The sequence below is a fragment of the Bubalus kerabau genome, chromosome 6 (genome assembly GCF_029407905.1).
Source record: "Bubalus kerabau isolate K-KA32 ecotype Philippines breed swamp buffalo chromosome 6, PCC_UOA_SB_1v2, whole genome shotgun sequence".
Classification (NCBI taxonomy): Eukaryota; Metazoa; Chordata; class Mammalia; order Artiodactyla; family Bovidae; genus Bubalus; species Bubalus kerabau.
In genome coordinates, this window is record NC_073629.1 from 24,908,178 (window position 1) to 24,929,728 (window position 21,551).

The 21,551-nt window shown below is 40.4% G+C and overlaps 1 protein-coding gene across 4 annotated transcripts in view; it reads left to right on the forward strand.

Annotated features, from left to right (window-relative positions):
• The first annotated feature begins 567 nt into the window (after positions 1 to 567).
• Positions 568 to 21,551, forward strand: part of WARS2 (tryptophanyl tRNA synthetase 2, mitochondrial) — a 95,831-nt gene continuing 74,847 nt past the window's right edge. The window contains exons 1-2 of one of the 4 annotated variants that reach the window (XM_055584595.1): positions 1,370 to 1,507; positions 18,798 to 18,871. Coding sequence is in view for 3 of the 4 variants with exons in the window: in XM_055584596.1 (XP_055440571.1) it covers positions 1,223 to 1,507 (285 nt within the window). In the remaining variant the exon portion in view is untranslated. Of the gene's footprint in view, positions 1,508 to 18,797; positions 18,872 to 21,551 lie in introns of all 4 variants that reach the window. The other 3 variants (XM_055584596.1, XM_055584593.1, XM_055584592.1) reach the window with 3 other exon arrangements.

Here is a 21,551-nt window from a genome sequence, read left to right on the forward strand (position 1 = left end):
AATATACCAGTTAAAAAAAAAACTGTGTTTTATAATGTTAATGCTTTACTGTACACATGAGTATAAAACATCAAGGCATTTATAAAACTGCATGTTTATAAGTTTACATCTTTATAAAGTTCAATCATCACTTCTGCTGGCAAGGTCTCTTTCCTGGGTTTCAGTAATATCACATTTGGGGGACTTTTAAACATATTTTGGCAACTCCCTTCAATTTCTATCATCTGACTACTTTTATTCCACAAACTCTACCTCCTAGTCTCAAAGGTTTTCTTGGATTCAATTACCATCTGTTTTGTAGCTCAGACCTCTTTCCTGAGGTCCAGACCTATCTATCTAATTGGTGCCATATTTTCAAGTACTACAAGCACCTCATATTTAACAGAGACAACCAAACAGATTAGTTCTGTCGAAGAATGAGACTTGATTTCCTTAGTGTTTTTGTTTGTTCTTTTTGCCCTCATTCCTATGATTCCTTCTCTGCTTACTTCTGAATTACATTAATTATGCTTGAACTTCACCAGTACTCTGTACCTCTCTTACGAAATTTTTACTGTATGGTTTTAGTTGAATAGTTTTGTCTTACTTTGTTAATTTCAGTTCCATTAAGTGTATCGGTATCCTTTTATCTCCTGCATTTATCTCCTACCTCTCCCTAATGAATAAATATAACAAAACACATAAATGAATTCTAATGAATCTTTCCCAATATTTTTACTGACAGATTTTGGGGTGCATTAACAGAGGTAGGAGTACCCTGTTAACTCTTCTCATAATTTAAGCTAAAACTCAAAACACTTTCTTCTATCAAGTATCTCCTTCCTTCTGAAGTCTTCTTTAGGGGAGGCTGAAGCACCGCAGTCTTTTACCATCCCACTTTCCCAATGTTGGCATTTACTTCTTTAACACCTAAAACTGCATCATTTATCTGCTACCCCATACACTACTTGAAGGCAAGATCTGTCTTTACACTTTCAATACCTAGCAGACGGCCGGGTTCAGCAAATGTTTGCAGATCAAATGCATTAACGAGGCCACATTGGCCTCAAAAAACCACCTGCTGCCTTCTAAGAGGATTAGGGAGGTCCCACTGCCAGAGAAACTTCTTAAATGCTTGCCTCAGGACGGTTAGGATCCGAAAGGCTTTTTGACTTTCTTCCAGTTTAAAACGCTGTTACTAATATCCCGTCCTTCGAGAAACCTGCGCAAATACTAGGTCTCCATGGCATATACTAAAGTCAAGACACATCCGGTTCCTAACTCACATCTGCTCTGCGAAGGCCGGACTCCCCCAGACACCAGCTCAGAGGACGGCCCCGAGAGCAAGGGCGCATGCGCAGCAAGCAAACGCGCTGCGAATCTGGGATTTCCTCTAACCAGATGTCACTCAAGACAAGACGGCTCCGCCCTTTTCAAGATGGCGCTGCACTCAATGCGGAAAGCGCGTGAGTGCTGGAACTTCATCCGGGCACTTCATCAAGGACCCGACGCTGCTCCCGTTCCCCAGGTAACCAATGCTAGCCCTTCTTCCGCCGGTTTCCCATCTCGCTAGGTCCTTCTCGCCCCTTTCCTCCCTCCTTTTGCTTCACCCTCCCCGTTTTCTCTGGAGAGTACCGAGCTCTTCCGTTCCTAAGGTTGATTCACCTAAGACTGCCTTCCTACTCGGAACGTGAGGACGTTGCAAGGATACGCGTGACGTAACGCGCCCCTGGTGGGAGGTGCGCGCCGCCGCTTGCCCACTTGGCCTTAGTACCTTAGTCTCTGGGCGCCGTAGCTCCACTGTTGCTGGGCAACCCAGGAAGCTCTTTCCTGTGTGACGTTGTCAGACACCAGAGCGCTAGTCCATCCGGCACTGCCCTAGTCCTGATGTTGCTGTTTTTACTTTCCTTTCCCTAACAGTAAGCCAAGGTACCTGGCGGAGAAATTGGAGAAGACACCTCATTAGTAATTACTGTTAAGGAGGTGCACCCTCTTGGCATCCTCTCTCTGGCAGTGCGATACTTGAACAATGTCAATGTACCTTCCACTCTTTATTTCTCCCCATTGTCCGGAAGCAGACCTGTATCTAGAAGGTTCTATGAAGGAATTTAAGCAAGCTTTCCAAAGGTGTGGTCCTGTCTTGGTAGCACTGCTGTTACCAGGCTCCTCTGTCCATGGAATTCTCTAGGCAAGAATATTGGAGTGGGTTGCCATGCTCTCCTCCAGGGTATCTTCACAACCCAGGAACTGAACCCAAGGCTCCCGTATTGCAGGCGGATTCTTTACCATCTGAGCCACCAAGGAAGTGTGACATGACAAATCACGTTATCTCTCTGGACTTCCTTTCTTCAGCAAAATGGGTGGAGGAAGGGTTAGACTGATGACTGTTACTTCACGCTTTGAAAAATGAGTGGCTCCACGATAACGAAGCCAGAGTAAAGCAGTGATATTAATTATCAAAACCCAGATATAAATTCAACTTGCTTTTCTAATCATCCCATAATTACTTAACTTTCTGTACTTAAGTGTTCATAGATATTGGCCTAACCAGATCATTCTGCTGGCTGCTGCTGCTAAGTCGCTTCAGTCGTGTCCGACTCTGTGTGACGGCTCCCCCATCCCTGGGATTCTCCAGGCAAGAACACTGGAGTGGGTTGCCATTTCCTTCTCCAGTGCATGGAAGTAAAAAATGAAAGTGAAGTCGCTCAGTCGTGTCTGACTCGTAGCAACCCCATGAACTGCAGCCTACCAGGCTCCTCCATCCATGGGATTTTCCAGGCAAGAGTACTGGAGTGGGGTGCCATTGCCTTCTCCGAGATTATTCTAAGAATAGAGTATATTACACAGGAAAGTTATTTATCAGAACAGTTTTCTAAATATTGTTTTAAATTGCAGGTGGCATAGTTAAGTAAGAATTGATTGCGAATTAGATAAATACAGCAAATATCCCTCTCTTTGAAGTTTGGAGATATGATTCTGTAGTGCCAGAATTGGTTGATTACTGGGAATTGTTGGCGGTCCGGTGGTTAGGACTCTGAGGTGTCACTGCTGAGGGTGTGGGTTCAATCCCTGGTGGGAGAACTAAGATCCCACAAGCAGAGGGTGCAGGGAGATTTGGTTGATTACTATAGTTATATACTATATTTCTAGGTAATAGTAGCATAATAAAACCTGTGAATCCAAAGTTACTAAATCTTAGACCCAAACTTCCTCTCATAACAAACTCAAGAGTTGTGAATGTCATTAGAAACAGAATCAAAGAGAAAAGAAAAACAAACTACAGTCTGCTAATGCTTGTCCCAGGAAGTTTAGGGCATTAAATCATTATAAACGCTAAATAATAGAATTTGAAATCTCTACTATTGTTTCAGTGGCATTTATGAATACAGTTATCTTAATCAACTGTTAATCTAGATTGTTTCAAGATGTAGATTCTTCGAAATAGTGTTCTCAAACCTTTAATTTAGCTTTTGGTAGAATACAAATTAAATATAGGAATGAGCACTTCTTAAAACATAATTCTACATGTAAATTTTAAAATTCTTTTTCAGATTCTTTTCCATTATGGCTTATTGCTGCATATGGGATGTAGTTCCCTGTGCTATACAGTAGGACCGTGTTGTTTATGTGTTTTATATATAGTAGTCTGTATTTGCTAATTCCAAATTCCTAATTTAGCCCTCCACTGCCTCCTATAATTTTCAGTCATTAAAAATGATGGTTTGAAGGACTAGTGCAGTCTTTTGAAAGACCAATTGAGAAAAGATACAAAATTACATTCACAGTGTCATTGTAATATTATATTTGCAAATAAATATTTATGTGAGTATCTATGTACAGGAAAAAGGACTAGAAAGAAACAACTGTTCTTAAATTTTTTGCTTTCTCTTTGGTCTTCCTAAGTAATGGATTAAAAGTGATTTAAGTGTTCTTCTTTAAGCTTTCTGTAGTTTTCACATGTTCTAAATTGAAGAGATACCACTCTCAGACCCAGAAAAAAGTCTTAAAACATAAATCTTCAGATGAATGCATAGCCATTATATCATCTGTGCTATTGTAGATCTCTGAGGGAGAGTTTGTGGGACAGTACTTGTCCCACAGTGCTGTTATTTAAAATGGCCTTAGAAAAGTTAGTAAAATAGCTTTAGAAAATGAAAAATTTATGGCCGTTTTTCCTGTATGTATCTTCTTTTTCACTTGAAAAGCTTCCTTTGAAGTCAAAGAGATTTTGTGAACAGATGCAGAAATATGTGAAGGAAGAATTGGATTCTTAAACCAGATGCATTAGACACTTTTATGATATCTCATAACCTTTGTAGAAAACAAAAATTATTTTGCAGGGCTATAATATAATGGAAAGAAACATATATTTATCACATGAATGATTCTATCAACAAGTAAGAAATAGCAATTTGCTTCTTATTAGTTTTGGCTGTACAGTTACTTCATGAGGTGAGAAGCAAAAGTGGATGAACCATGGCAGTACTTTGCCAGTGTATTGAGATTCGTAGGTTGTTTTAATGATTTCCTATGAAAGCAAAATCTTGGTTAATAACCATGGCATTGGGGACCTTTAGTTATCTCAAGAGGAGGCTTTTGCCCTTCAAGGCTAAATGTAGAATCAAGTTTAAAATGAAAGCTAGAGAGAAAACAGAAATAATAGTGTATCAAGCCTTACTCATTATGAATGTCTACAATTTATATGAAAGCGGTTTATTTTGCCAGGTGTTATCTGACAGAAAACCATTGAAGTCTGACAAGATGAGAGTAGTTTCGGAGTCAGAGGAATGAAGATCTGACATTTTATGTTTAAACACTGATGGCATTAGGTAAATTTAAGCCTGTCATCTTTGACCAAACCCAGAATCCACACTTACTTAAGCACTAACTTATGATTGTATTGTGCAAAGAGTGAAATATTGACGGTTAGTAGACTTTTGCAAGAATAGTTGTGATCATTCAGGTGAAGTATAAAATGTCCACATTTTATCACTGTTGAACAACACACTTCTTATTGGCTGTCCCATCCTGGACTTGGCCCAGATTAACATACTGTTTCTACTGTTTATGGTCACTAAATGTGACCTATGGTTATTCAATGAAGGAATCATGCCTGCCAAAAAATAGGCAATGTATTAGATTTTTGATCTTGTGTTTAGTTCTTACAACAAGTCTTTTTTTTAAATCGCTCTTTTTTAAAAAGCATTAAAAAAAAAATCATTTGGGATAGAGTCGCAAAATTAGTACAGAGCATTCCTGTATATGCTTCACCAAGCAGCTTCATCTTGCATAATATACTTACCAAAGCCAAGAAATTAACATGGGACAATTGCAGATTTCACCGATTTTTCCACTAGTCTCCTGGCTTAGGATCAAATCTGGGATCCCATACTGCATTTAGTTGTCATGCCTCCCCCAGTCTATGGCACTTCCTCAGTTTTTCATGACCTTGGCCTTTTTGAAGAGAATTGGTTAATTATTTTGTAGAATGTCTCTCAGTTTGGGTTTGTCTGATATTTTTCTCATTAGACTGAGGTTAGACAAGAATCCTCTAGAATACTTCATAACAAGGCTTTAAGATAGGTATTAACACCTTATTTTAAGCATCCAGAAGTAGACTTTAGTTAAGTAACTTGCCTAATGTCACAAAGCTAATTAATTATGGAATTAGGATGGTAAAATTGACTGTTAGCATTTCATTCCAAATTTTGCAATTAGTATTTGTTGTTAGAGATTTCTGTGATCTTAATGGCATTATATTGGGATAGTGTCCCCAGTGACTCTTCCCTTTAGCTTTTCTCTGCCTTGTCCATTGTCTAACCGGCAACATGAACTAATCAGCCTGGAAAGCTGTCAGGACTGCTACGACCCTCTGGAAATTGTGCTAGCTGCTCACTGTGCCAGTTTGATTTGGCTACCTCCTCTCTGTGCTTTTCTTAAATAAGGATGTTGCGTGGATGCACTCTAAAGTTCCTTTTAAGCTCAGTCTATGAGTCCATTTGGTTTTTTTTTTTTGGCTGTGGTGGGTCTTCATTAACTACACGTGGGCTTTTCTCTAGCTGCGGTGAGCAGAGGCTCCTCTTCTCTGTGCTGCCTGTGGCTTCTCTTGATGCAGAGGACGGGGCTCTGGATGCATGGGTTTAGTTACCCTGCACCATGTGGAATCCTTCTGGACCAAGGATCAAACCTGTATCCCCTGCATTGGCAGGCAGATTCTTAACCACTGGACCACCAGGGAAGTTCCGAGTCCATTTGTTTAAAATGCTATCTAGGTTAATTTTCCACGTGAACTGACTTAGCTTATTCAAAACAATAGTATTTAAAAATCTTTAAAAATCTCTTTGTGTAGCTGATGAAAACTGAGGATAACTGCTGAATATACAGAGGAGAAAGTGTGAATCAATGCTGAGCATTTATGCTAGCAGCCACAGTCAGGAAATGCTGAAGAGGGTGAGGCTGCTGACTGCCAGAATCTTTCTCAGTATATCTATTGCATGTCTACAGGTTACAGAACTGTCTGTGGAGGCTTATGCAAATGTGTGTGTATGTGTGAGAGCACGTGCATGCTAAGTTGCTTCAGTGGTGTCCAACTCTTTGCAACCCTATGGATCGTAGCCCATCAGGCTCCTCTGTCCATTGGATTCTCCAGGCAAGAGTACTGGAATGGGTTGCCATGCCCTCCTCCAGGGGATCTTCTCAACCAAGGGATCAAACCTGCATCTCTTACATCTCCTGCATTGGCAGGCAGGTTCTTTACCACTAACGCCAACTGGGAAGTCTCTTTCTATATATATCTGTACACACACACACACACACACACACACACACATCTATTTGTATATTTAAGCATATATGTATGCATATCCTTATATCTTTCAGAGAGGGAACTAACAGTTAGCTAAGGCTTGTTATGTGCTAAGCCTTCTTACTATGTACTATACAGCTTTATCTTATTTACTTCTCACAAAAATCCTGTAAATATTATTCTATCCATTTTGTAAAACTGGAAACTAAGGTTTAAAGAGGCTAGGAAATATTCCCATCAGAGAGCTGGTAAATGGCAGTGCCAGGATTCCCACCCAGCCTTCCCTGAGCTCTTCCCACTTGACCAGTGATCTCTTATCAAATAAAATCCTATATGAATCCCTCTTAGATAAAGCAGATAAAAGTAGAGCATTTTTCTCAGAATGGGTGAAAATAATTGCAAATGAAGCAATTGACAAAGGACTAATCTCCAAAATATATTACTACAAGCAGCTCATGCAGCTCAATATCAGAAAAAGAAACAATGCGATCAAAAATGGGAGAAGACCTAAACAGACATTTCTCCAAAGAAGACATTCAGATGGCCAGTAAACACAAACAGTGCTCAACATTGCTCAGTATTAGAGAAATGCCAATCAAAACTACGATGAGGTATTACCTCCTACCAGTCAGAACAGACATCATCAAAAAATGTACAAGCAATAAATGCTGAAGAGGATGTGGAGAAAAGGGAACCGTCTGGCACAGTTGGTGGAAATGTAAACTGATGCAGCCACAGTGGAGAATAGTATGGAGATTTCTTTAAAAAATATAAGGATAAAACTACCATATGACCCAGCAGTCCCACAACTTGGGTTACACCCAGAGAAAGCCATAATTCAAAAAGACACAGTACCACAGTGTTCATTGCAGCACTACTTACTATTTGCAGCAGCTAGGCCATGGAAGCAGTCTAGGTACCCATCGACAAATGAATGGATAAACAAATTGGGGTACATATGTACAATGGAATATTACTCGGCCATAAAAAGGAATGAATTAGAGTCAGTTCTAGTGAGGTGGATGAACCTAGAGCCTGTTATACAGAGTGATGTGAATCAGAAAGAGAAAAATACTGTGTCTTAGTGAATATATATGGAATCTAGGGAAAATGGTAATGATGAACCTGTCTAAAGGGCAGAAATAGAGACAGAGAGAGCAGAGGACACAGAGGGTTGGACAAATTGAGACAGTAGCATTGGAACATATACATTACCATGTGTGAAATAGACAGCCAGTGGGAAATTGCTCTTATAACACAGGGAACTCAGCCCAGTGCTCTGTGACAACCTAGGAGAGTAGGAAGAAGGTTCAAGAGGGAGGGTACATATGTATACTTATGACTGAGTCACGTTGTCATATGTCAAAAACTAGCACAACATTGTAAAGCAATTATGCTCCAATTAAAAATGAGAAGAACTTTTCTGACTTAAGAAATACTAAAGTAGCTATGGCCCCACTTGCTTGGCCCCTCCTTCCCTCCACATACAGCCAGGGACTGCTAAGACGGTGCCACAGTGTCTTGGATTTCTTAAGATAAAGTTTGAAAAATACTTCATCTTCCTTAAATATCCAATTGAGTTTGTTGGCTTAGGACCACATATGATGGATGGATTTTTAAGGAGCTGCTCTATAAATGAGTTGATATGTATGTATTTTATTAATAAAATGCAACCTTTCTCCATTTATCTTAAGCTAGAGTATTTGAGATAATAGCAGTCAGTTTTCTTTCCTTTCTTCTTTCTTTTGTAGCTTCTTTCTTTCATCCAAACACAGTTTGCTTCTGCATAATATGCAGGTCTTATGCACAACCTAGCCTCTGTGCATGCATGCTACGTTGCTTCAGCTGTGTCTGACTCTATGTGAGCCTGTGGATTGTAGCCCGCCAGGCTTCTCTGTCCATGGGATTCTCCAGTCAAGAATACTGGAGTGGGTTGCCATGCCTTCCTCCAGGGGATCTTCCCCACCCAGGGATCGAGCCCAGATCTCTTATGTCTCCTGAACTGGCAGGCAAGTTGTTCACCACTCACCTGGCCTCTAGCCACCTCCCAAAGAGTACTTTCTTCAGCTCTGCTCTTGATCCTGTTTTACCACCGCCTATCAGGGGTTCAGGAATCTCTCTTCTATCAGCATGAGGCCTAAGCCTTCCTCCTGAATTTCCACAGGATAAATGTACAGGCTTACAATAGAAGCTGCTCTGCCCATGTGAGGCACTAGATGCAGAAAGATGATTTATAGGCACAGAGGTGATACATTGACTCCAGCATGACTGAATTTAACCCTGCTCAGGCATTAACAGTTTTCTCTCTATATCATTTCTTAGCAGTGAAAGTGAAGTGTCCGACTCTTTGCAACCCCATCAACTGTAGCCTACCAGGCTCCTCTGTCCACGGAATTTTCCAGGCAAGAGTACTGGAGTGGGTTGCCATTTCCTTCTCTAGGGGATCTTCCCAACCCAGGGATCAAACCCAGGTCTCCTGCATTATAGGCAGATGCTTTACCGTCTCAGCCACCAGGGAAGTCATACCCTACCTCTTATTCCCAGTCAGAAGCTTACACTTTTTCTTAACTACCCTGCTTACTGAGCAAAGCAGGGTCATATCTAGGTTCATCCCAACCCATCATCTGACTGTTTATGGTCTTGTAATCATTTACCAAAATTCATCTACAGCTCTATTTTTTCTTTGGCACAGTCTTCCTTGCATTGAGCCTACTTCTGGTTAGCTAAGAACTGCATTGTCGACTTTGCTTTTGTCTCTTCAAAAGCAGTTGACCACCCTGATTTCTAACCCACAGAGGTTCTCTCAATTTCCACTTTTACATTCCCTGCCCTCTAGGCTGGGACACCAACCAGTGGACAAACAGAGATGTCAGTTTCTCCTTTGCATTCCTGTCCTGGTGTTCTAGTGAAATTCTTCAGTCCCAGGTAACTCCACTGTGGATGGAGCCCCTAATGACCTTGGTTACACTGCTTCTTGTTTAAGGTTCTTGGGATAATGATTGTAGATTTTTCATCAGTGCTTTCAGAAACATAATATAACATAGCATATCACAAATAACAATTTTCAAGTGGAATCTGTTATTTTCATTAATAATATTCTGCTCTAATATAACACTTTGTAGTTTTCAGAATGCTTCCCATATTCTCCTTTAATCTTGAGGACAACATGCAATGTTTTGTTATTTAGCTATCTAAAATTTTTACTTATTGATTAAATTTTCATTGTATCTTCCCATTTTTTTATTATCATCATCATTTATTGTTAGAAGAATCCACTGTATATTTATTTGCCTTTCTCTAAAAAATAAGACAAAAAATTAGCTTCTATGGAACAACACATGGCCTTTTTAAACAGTCAGTTCTACATGTATTTCAGCAGGTGGGAAAACTTTTTAAAACAAAAGTATCCATGTTCTTTCAGTTATCCAAAATCTTGGAATTGTGGAGGCAAGCTTCAAGTGTGTTTCCTTGTAATATATATCCAAAGGAGGGTATGACTTTACAAATGCGTTCTTTAGTAACTAATAGTACATATATTAGTATGTACTAATATATGATATTGAGCATATTTAGTAACTAATAGTACATATATTAGTATGTACTAATATATGATATAGAGCATAATAAATTGAGCATCAGTGCATGCTCAATTTAGGATGATAAAAATAACTGGAACCAAATCAGCACAATATGAAGCTGTCCTGAGGTTGAATGTAACAATTCCCAGAAAAGAAGCCTGGCGATATTGACAGTTTCAATGATGAAATTTTCACTTCCCAGCAGCTGGGGTTTCTTGGAACTGTTTACATATTCAGTATTAGGACATTGCTAAAAAAGATAAACTGAGACACAGGATGGAGTCACCTTTGACCTGAGGCTCAGGCTGAGGACACAGAGGGGACCTGGCCATTCTCTGGAGCTCTCAACCAGCCGGGCCCAACTTTGAGCTGAAGCACAGGGAACTCCTGAGCAGTAGGGCTATTAAAAGCCACACAGCTCTTCTATGCTTGTCCTTTGTTTCTTCTTGGAAAGACTTTGTTCACTCTAGATATACATGTTTCTAGAGCAAAGAATGTTCAGAATTTTGCTTGGCCCTCAAAGAATTTTATTTATTTTTTACCAGTTCTGTAACTATGATGAATTAAATAAGTAAATGTCAGTATGCTTTAAAGTTTTAGTTCAATAGGTATTATTTTCTTATTTGTACTAAAATTAATTCAATGTTTAATTCATTCTGGGACCCTGGTCTGATGGGACTGTGACCATTTCAGTTATTACGGAATATGATGAGAAGGGAAATGATACCAGCACACTTTTATTGAGTGTTTACCATGTACCATACATTGTTTGAAGCACTTGACACGCATTAGCTTGTTTAATCCTAACAATGCAATGAGATCGTTGTTAATATTAGCCCCATTTTATAGATGAAGCTACTGAGAGGTTAAGTAGCTCACCCAAGGTCACATAGCAAGTGTCAGACCCAAGATGGTAACCCTAGGCAGTACTAATTCCAAATTCTGTGTACTAAATGTATTAAATGACGTTAAATTCTGAAGCAAATTACCCGTGTTAATACGCTGATAACTGCCATGCAAACTTTTAAATCTGTTCTGTGAAAGTCACTTATATATCTTGCCATGATAACATGCAGAGTAGAAATTGTAAATCATCCTCTGTTGTTGCTGAACTTACAGTCTTGTTTGGCTCAATGAGTTATGAGAAAGGAGCAAAGCTGTCTTATAAATTTATCTCCGTGTCTCTCTTTGGCTACTGCCACTAGGATTACCCTGTGTAAAATAAGGGCTTTTAACACATAAGTCCCTAGGTGCATGTAGGAAGTTGTGTTTATACACAGTCTATAGCTGCAAGGTCAACCTGTGCACAGCCCTGCAGGCAGAGGGGAGGTGGTGAGTGCTGAAGCTTATGGATGGCCAGGGGACCACTGTCTAGGGTCTAGTTGGGATTTATGGCTAGAATACTTTCTTCAAAAATAACAGAGGTGCAAAGTGAGAAGATGGGAAAGATTAAAGTAATTAGTGTTGTGGGGCATTTCTACAAGGAATGAGTAAGAATTTGATTCAAAAAATTCTCATTCCAAAACGTTCTTAGAGTCTATTATAAATTGAAGTGTTATTACTAATTAGTATATTAGTTGGGATGCTGTTGAGGCTTCACAATTAGCAACATTGAATAGAATTTATTTTACACACCAGACAAAGGGCTTCTCATGAACATTTCCTTATAACTCCCACAAATAGAAACTTTGCATGGACCATTCTATTTTATATTCATTCAGCCTCACTCTTTACTCTAATAGTTTGAGCCCCTTTTGGGGAGCAGGAGAATGTAATTGTGAAGGGAAATGGAGCTGTTTACTTAAATCCCTGATTTGGATTCCTGTCCTCCCAGGGGGAGAATGGTCTGAGCAGCCAGTTCATAAATTTACTGAAAGAGAAAAGAGCCTCTTGGGTTGGGGGTAAGTGTGCAGCGTGAAGGTGGAGTCCCAAGGGAGATGTTAAGGGCCAGATGATGTGGAGCCCTTGCCAATTCTGGGGAGAGAGCCAGGTTGGCCCTCCGTGGATACTGGTTACCTGGCCATCTTGGTTGTGAAGGAAATTCCTTCTGTGCAGGCAATATTGGCTTCTCCCATGGCTGGCATGTTTCCAGGCACCCCCATGCTGCCAAGCTGTGAAACTCAGTAACCCAGAGAAGCCAGTGTCTAGAGACTCAACAGCCATACAAACATTACACTTGTCATCTTAAACTTGACTGACCCCTCACGAAGAGGAAGTGTGGTAAAGCAGAAAGGACACGACTTTCGGGATCAGTCAGATTACATGCTAACTGTGTGATGTCAGGCAAGTTATGCAATCTCACTATACCTCAGTTTCCTCATCTGAAAAGTATTAATAGTAATACTCACATGGTAAAACTTTTATGTGGATTCAAAATTCTATCATATGTGTAAAGTCCCTTGGCCAGTGCACAGCACCTGGTGGGTCCTCTGTGCTTTATGATGGTTATGTCTTCAATAATATATAATTCTTCTCACCTACTTTGCTCTCCTTTACCTCTTACCAATCTTAAGAACCTTGTGATTCTTAACACTATCCTTCCCCTTCAGTTCAGTTCAGTCGCTCAGTCGTGTCCGACTCTTTGCGACCCCATGAATCGCAGCACGCCAGGCCTCCCTGTCCATCACCAACTCCCAGAGTTCACCCAGACTCACGTCCATCGAGTCGGTGATGCCATCCAGCCATCTCATCCTCTGTCATCCCCTTCTCCTCCTGCCCCCAATCCCTCCCAGCATCAGAGTCTTTTCCAATGAGTCAACTCTTCGCATGAGGTGGCCAAAGTATTGGAATTTCAGCTTTAGCATCAGTCCTTCCAAAGAACACGCAGGACTGATCTCCTTCAGAATGGACTGGTTGGATCTCCTTGCAGTCCAAGGGACTCTCAAGAGTCTTCTCCAACACCACAGTTCAAAAGCATCAATTCTTCGGCGCTCAGCTTTCTTCACAGTCCAACTTTCACATCCATACATGACCACTGGAAAAACCATAGCCTTGACTAGACAGACCTTTGTTGGCAAAGTAATGTCTCTGCTTTTCAATATGCTATCTAGGTTGGTCATAACTTTTCCTTCCAAGGAGTAAGCGTCTTTTAATTTCATGGCTGCAATCACCATCTGCAGTGATTTTGGAGCCCCCCAAAAATAAAGTCTGACACTGTTCCCACTGTTTCCCCATCTATTTCCCATGAAGTGATGGGACCAGATGCCATGATCTTAGTTTTCTGAATGTTGAGCTTTAAGCCAACTTTTTCACTCTCCTCTTTCACTTTCATCAAGAGGCTTTTTAGTTCCTCTTCACTTTCTGCCATAAGGGTCAATCTGACTAGATTAACCTCCCCAAAGCAGTGTGCTAATGATGTTGTTCCCTTGTTCAGAAATCTTTGAGGGCTTCTCATAAAGTTTAGACTCCTTATAACCCCTCATTCCGACCTTCCTTTCACAGTCCAGATCCAAAACACTTCCCCAGGTCATTGCTGTCCTACCTACATGGATCCTCTGCCCTGGAGTTAATAGAATTTCCAGGTTTGCTCAGAGCTATTTCCTTTGACTTCTTTGTTAATGTCACTATCTCTCCTTGTAAAAACCTTTCTTCCCATTTAAATTTGTATGTACCATCAATCTTTAAAGAGTGGTGATTCTTTAAAATAAAAAACAAGCAAACAACAAAAACATAACTCATGTATGGAAAACTGTCCTTTAGCTGGAAATGATTGCTCCCATTTTGAAATTTTATAGGACTTTGTACCTTTCTTATAGAAATTAACAAATCCTTCCTTATATACTCTCTCTTCTTATGGACATTTGCTTTAAGACAGATGGAAAGCTTGATTTGGAGAAGGGGTTGTTTTTTATTCAGACTTTTTTGTGAACACTCCACCAGGAAACAGTTTATGATATATACATTATTTCACAGGTGCAGCTTCCGTTTTTCATAACTGTATCTAATTATACTGGGGTTTGCTACCTCTGTAAATTATACTAAAGTTTGTTACCTTTGTATATAGAAAAGCATAGACAAACTGAGAATTAAGATGAGAAGGTTTTATTTTGAGTGTAGTTTTGCCTCAAGAGACTGTCTAGTTCAATAAACATGCATATTATCTATATAACAAATGACATCATGCTTTGTAGTATTAAAAGTATGCTTTCAACTCCTGAAGGAAGTAAAATGTTCATTTATTATGTCAGCATTTATACAATACAATTTTTCTTAATCATTCATTGTAAGTTCCTTTAAAGCAACCTGTGAAGGCATGCCTTAGGACCTTTGCTCTACAGATCTTGGTATGCTCTGCAGAGATACAGAAAACAGCCCTAAGTCTCATTGTACCGTTACACTGTGTAGACAATAAGGCCATTTGTAAGTGTCCCACCTGGGGGAGGAAATGGCAACCCATACCAGGAATCTTGCTGGGAAATCCCATGGATAGAGGAGTGTAGGTTACAGTCCATGGGGTTGCAAAAAACAGGCATGACTTAAGTGACTGAACAGCAGTAACAAGCTTCCCATCCAGTGCTATTCCATTTTTCTTTGGACCATGATAGAGTACAGTGGGGCTTCCCAGGTGGCTCAATGGTAAAGAATCTGCCTGCCAATGCAGGAAACTTGGGTTTGATCCCTGGGTTGGGAAGATCCCCTGGAGAAGTGAATGGTAATCCACTCTAGTATTCTTGCCTGGGGAATCCCATGGACAGAGGAACCTGGTGGACTATAGACCATGGGGTCACAAAGAGTCAGACACAACTGAGTGACTGAGCACGCACACACACACACACACACACGAGAGTACAGTAGTATGGTTCAAGAAGAATTTATATCTACATTACAAAGAACTTATGTTTTCTTCTTTTAAAATGGCCTATTGACATTTTAGTAGTTGTTAAGGAAAGCTTATTGTTATACTTCCTTACCAATTTATCATTTACATGTTTAATAAAACCCCAAATCAACCTAGCATAATCACAGAACTGTTTTATGATAGGATGTCTTGTCTGTTAGATGGGGTTTAGTTGCAGCATCTTCCTGATAAGTTCGTGACTACAGTGGCCAAACATCTTGTTAAACCCAGGATGAGTTGTACCCATCAATCTTTAAAATGTCTTGGAAATTCCAATGTTTCAGCATCCACATGACATCTCCCACATTGTTTTTCACATTCTAAAATAGAACAGAAATGCTTTAGCAGACCATGTGTCCTTAATTTTGATTGGGAATATATTAACATATCTATGACTCAAACAGAGACACAGCTTTCCCCTCATCTTATTTTTCTGTTTAAATAGCAGACTTTTGGTCAGTGTTCCGTGACTCCTGTCTTCCTGAAAGTCAAATGCCTGCCTTCACACTGACTGTAGAGAGAGGGTCATCCAGCTTCCATGTGGACCACATGTAAGAAGGAAGGGGGAGAGAAAGAAGGGACTCTTCCAAAAAAAAAAAAATAACAAAGCCAAGATCCCTGACAAGATAGCTGTCAGCTGAGTAGCACTTTAAATTATGTGTTTAGAGAGATCATCAAGAAAAGCACATAAAGTAGGAAAAATAATTTTCAAAAATATAGCAGTTTTTAACCCTTCATAGTGTTAAACTGAGAGAGAGAGACCAGAGTTGAAAAATCCAACAGAGATATGAGAGAAGAATCATTAAATTGTGGGTCAAAGGATTCCAAGAGTGTAGAGAATTTCAAAGGAAAAATGAAGAGCAAAATACTGCTATAGTATGATACAAACTAAAAATTACCTCTCAGGGTTTATAATTGGTGTATCACTAATGATATTAGCAACAACAACAGCTTTAGAAGTTATTGGTGCAAATTAATGAGATGAGAGGTGAGGAAGTTGGGACTGCTCTTGTGAGGAGCCTAAATGAGAATGACGTGCCAGAGAGGGAGAATGGAGCTTTAAAGAATGGTCTGACCAAGAGAATTGTTTGGAGGTAAGGTCTTTGGGGATGGTGGAGACTTGAGCATGATTGCAGGAGCCAGTAAAGATGGAGAGATTGCAGATACAGGAAAGAGATGGAAAGAAATGCACTCCAGAGCAAATGATTGAACATCAGGAGAAACAGATAAACTCTGAGGCTGGGAGAAAGGGGGTAGAGATGACTGTGGGTCTAGATGAGTTTGGGGTGGGGAATTCAGGAACCCTAAAACCTGATGGGTATAAATTCCCTCAGGGAGCTTCAGTCCTGAGATAATGGAATCAGGTAGTGGTTTAGTGGATAAGCACTGAAAGTCAGACTGCCTGGGTTCAAAGTCAAGTTCTATTTGGTAATTGGAAGTCTTTGGGCAAGTTACTGACATCTATTCCTCATTTTCCTCATCTGCAAGATGAGTTAAAAGCTTGAACTCCATAGGCAGACTGCCAGAGTTTGGAGCTAGTAAGCTTTCCTTCCAGCTAGCAATATGTACTTGGCAAGTTGTTTAACTTTTCTATACCTTAACTTCTTCATCTGTAAAATGGAGACAATAAAAATGTCTACCTCCCAGAATTACTGTGAGGATTAAGTGAGTTAATATTTATGTGTCTGGAGCAGTACCAGGCACATCGTTAATACTACGTACGTTTTTAAAAATGGTTCATTAAGCAGTGTTGAGAATCTAGGGCCTAAGAAACTGTAATTTAAATTTATGGGTAGATTCTACATTGTTTTAAGATTTCTCACCAAAAGTGCTCAGCTACCAAAATATGTAAGTGAAGAATGAGCTTTTTAGCCTTGACCCAGGATTGGAGTTTCTGCATGGCTGTCAGGACATAATGGAGATATGAAATCAGATGGCTAACAGGAAGGTGGACGTGGGGAAGACAATTGTATCTTAGAAGCAATTATAAAGACTTTGTCTTTTATTAGGATTGAGTTGCAAAGCCATTGGAAGGCTTTGTTTGGAGGAAGGAAGGCTGACACAGGTTTTTAAACCTACCCTGGCTGTTATGTTAAAAATAGAAGAGCAAGATGAAAGTAAGACCAATCAGAGGCCAGTACAAGATCTGCATAAGGGATGACAGTGGCTTGGACAAGGATGTAATAGAAATGTGCTTGTGTGTTTAGTCACTTAGTCGTGTCCAACTCTTTGCAACCCCATGGATTGTAACCCACCAGGCTCCTCTGTCCATGGGATTTCCCAGGCAAAAATACTGGAGTGGATAGCCATTCCCTTCTCCGGTGATCTTCCTGACCCAGAGATCAAACCTGGGTCTCCTACATTGCAGGTGGTTTCTTTACCATCTGAGCCACCAGAGAAGCTCAGTAAGAAGATTTCATCAAAGATGAGAAGTGGTCAGATTCTTGACATTTATTTTAGAGAATGTACAATCAACAAGGTTTTTTTGTTTATTTGTTTTTTACTGATTATCTGATCAGTACAAGGAGAAGAAGGAATCAAGATTGATTCCAAGGTTTTTGGCTAGAGCAACTATAGGAATGAATTTGCCACTTCTTAAGATGGTAAAAACAGCAAGAGGAATAAGACTTTGGGGATTGGGTTGAAGATCAGGAGTTGAGTTTTAGACATCAGGAGTTTAGATGAATAGTTTAGATCAGGAGTTTAGATGACGAGTTAACATTTGAATGGAGATGTCAGATAGACAGTTGAATATATGAGACCCAACCTCAAGAGAGACATCTAGATGCAGACATAAATTTGTAAGTCTTCAGCATATACTGTGCTTAAAGCTATGAGATTGGGTGTGATATTTAGGCAGTGTTTTTAGAAAGAGAAGAGGTCTAAGTACTGAAGCTGTGAGCATTTCAACTTTAAGAGATTGGAATGATGAGAAGAACTAGCCAAGATAGTAGTAGCCAGGTAGGTAGGAGTCCAGCTCACGTGCATCTGTGCATTTGCACAGTACACACACACAGGCCACACGCAAGTTTTTGCACATGCATACGTGCACACAACATATCCTATATGAAGACAGAATGATCAGGGGTACCAGCTACTTTTCTTTATGGATTACTTGCAGGAAAATTTAATTTCTCTACTTGTAGGAAAAATTAATTGGGAAACCAGGTGATTAAATAAGGTAGCTTGATGGGTGTGGAATCAGAACAAGGTGTGTGTGTGTGGTGGGGGGTGGTCTTTGGGTCACCTCACTGGCAACTGTAATTAAGCTGTGATAACCCAAAACGCCGCCCTCACTTTGGAGCATACATGCTTCTTGGACAACATATTCCTGACTGGTGTCATAGCACCATTTCCCTTGGACGTGGCTTTAAAACAGATGGCCAAAGTTTTCCCAAAGGAGCTGCTTTTTCTAAGCTTCCACCCCTCCAGGAGGCATATTCTTTCCTTAGATATGTTAATGTACCTCATCTTGTTTCCATTAAGTCTTGTCCTCAGAGTTATACTTTGGGGGGTGGGGGGCGTGTCACTATTTCCTAAAATATGGACCTTCTACCTAGAAAAATATGTACATAAACTCTCAAAATTTTGTGTACAGTTTTACAAGTCCATGAATCCAGCTGAAGAACTCCTACTTGAAGTTGACCTTTCTGTTTTGTTGGCTCGTGGAAGGTAAACTTATTCCTTTCTTTGAAAGCCCCCTTTATTGTTGTCTCCTGTACCACTTACTACTTGCAAAGCTGGTCTTATGAGCTACACCATAGGATTTTTATGTGACATTATTTAATAATGAAGTAGTCCTGGCACTTCAGTGAGTGAAATCTTTTGTCCGAAGAAGGAGGTAGACTGTCATACCATATGCCTTCAAAAGGACTCAGTGAAGTTCTAGTGTGTGTGTATACAATAACACAAATGTGCAAGGCTCATGCTCACCAGTTCTGAAATTCAGCCTTTAGTAAGTGGTGTGTGAATCTTACTATAAAATGCTGCTGCCTAAACATTTAAGAATATATATATATATATATATATATATATAATTAAAGTTTGGAGGAAACAGAGGAAGATTGAAAATATTTGCTTAAAAGGTGAAAAAAAAAAGCTGTCCAGAATATTAAGAGCAACACCCATCTGAACTTCACAGAAAGTGTCATGAGAGTGCCAGTGATTAGAACTGATCAGGTATTTGGCTGTCCTTTTCAACCAGAAGATGGATTTGAACCAGATTACTACATCCATGGTTTAGTTTTGAAGAGAGAGGGGGGAAAATAAAGTCAATTATTTGTCTCTTTGTTCAAAGGCCTTTTTTGTATTGTAGATCCCTGAAAAGCTGGTGGAGAAGCCAGCCTTTCACATCCATTAAGGTTAGCTCTGAAACTGTTGAATTTGATCTCTTCCATTTGCCATCTGGATACAGTAGAGAAAAAGCTATTCTGCATTGGGTTGCTGGACACCATCCAGAAAATAATATGTCAGGGGCATCAAAGGCTTGAGGCACTTGGTCCAGTCTGTCTAATGATCACAGGCAGGGTCTGCTCTCCAGTTTTGTAGTATGTTTTATTTTTGCAGTGACAATATATATCCCAGTAAAATAGATCACAAGGATTACTGCCAACTTGTCAAAGCTTGGATTCTTCCATCATACACTTCAAAAAAAGCGGCCAGATTTTAATTGGGCAAAGCTTGACTCCCCAAACTGAGGAAGCTTCATCTCATCACAACCTGTACCCTTTCTTAAGGAGAGCACTTAATACAAGGAGGATTTTAATTCCTAAGATTGTTTCATCTCACATCCAAATGCCATATTTTTAAAATCTCCTTAAAACTGACCTCATTTAAAGTTGTATTCCTTACCCTCTTTATAAGTGGGCCCAGTATCTGGACAGCTAATGACCAAGCTGGCAGCTTTCCAGGATTCTGACAACCACATCTCATTATTCACACCAACTGGAGCCAATTGTGGCTGGATTTTTTTTTTTTTCCGTTCTATTCTGTTATTTAAAAATGTGGATAGGAAGCAACAGCAAGCAATGGCATGTCATTTGGTATCCTCTGGGATTGGGAGGAGCCTTGCATAATAGGTCCTGTAATATCAGGGGCATATGGCTGTGTTTTAAGGTAGCTGGAGGCCATCTAACTCTAAGCTCTGATAAAGCAAGATTAGTTTGGGTCTTTGCAGATTGTATTTAGGGATTAATTTATAGTTTCTGCAATAGGTATAATCATAGGGCAGTTGCTGTTCTGTCTCTTATGCTGGTAGGGGGTAGCAGGAAGAGTTGCCAAGCCCTAATCATGGACATTACTTTTCTTTGTGGACAGGAATGGTTGCCAAGCAACTCCCAAGTCTCCCATGCTGACCTCGGAAGCTGGAGAAACCCTGGCTGGGTTCTGGCCAGCTTACTGAAAGGGGTGTCATGGACAGTAGCACTCTGGTTGCATGCCTTGTTCAGGTTATCCAGTAGATGGTGGTGGTGGTTTAGTCGCTAAGTCATGTCTGTACTTGGGACCCCATGGACTGTAGCCTGTGAGGCTCATCTGTCCATGGGATCCACCAGGCAAGAATATCGGAGTGGGTCGCCCTTTCCTTCTCCAGGGGATCTTCCCAACCCAGGAATCGAATCTGGATCTCCTGCAGTGCAGGCAGATTCTTTACTGAGCTATTATTCTGCTCCAAAATGGTACCGTCCACACTCTCATTGTTGAGGACTTTATTCTCAGAATCTTCCTGTTCTTTTCCATTTAGATACTGCATTGAAAACAACAAATACTTCTCCTCCATGAAGAAACACAAGTGAAATCTCCAAACCATACATCAAGCAAAGCAGCATTATCCCCACTAAGCTCTGTGCACATGCTCACAGCTTCTGTTTGGTTACTACCAGGATAGACTGGGGGCTTCCCTGGTGGTTCAGTGGGTAAAGAATCCGCATACAATGGAGGAGACCCAGGAGACTCGGGTTCGATCCCTGTGTCGGGAAGATTCCCCAAAGAATGAATATGGCAACCCACTCCAGTATTCTTGCCTGGAGAATGGACAGAGGAGCCTGGCAGGCTACAATCCAAAGGATCGCAAGAGTCAGATATGACTAAGCACGCACACACTCATGCAGGCTGGACTAACCCTTTCTGTAGTTGGCGAGTTGTTTTTTCTATAGTTTTTACCTGCTCTCAGATCCCCTCCCTGGCTTAAAAATAAAGGGAAGGCGGTGATGTCAAGTCATTATTAGAGTTAGACTTCCTGGCCCAGCCACCTCCTTCCCAAGGGACTTACCCTCTCCTCTCTGTGCCTTAGTCACCTTACCTGTGAAATGGGACTAGTTGTAGCACCTACTGTTTTGTTATAGGTTTGTTCCAA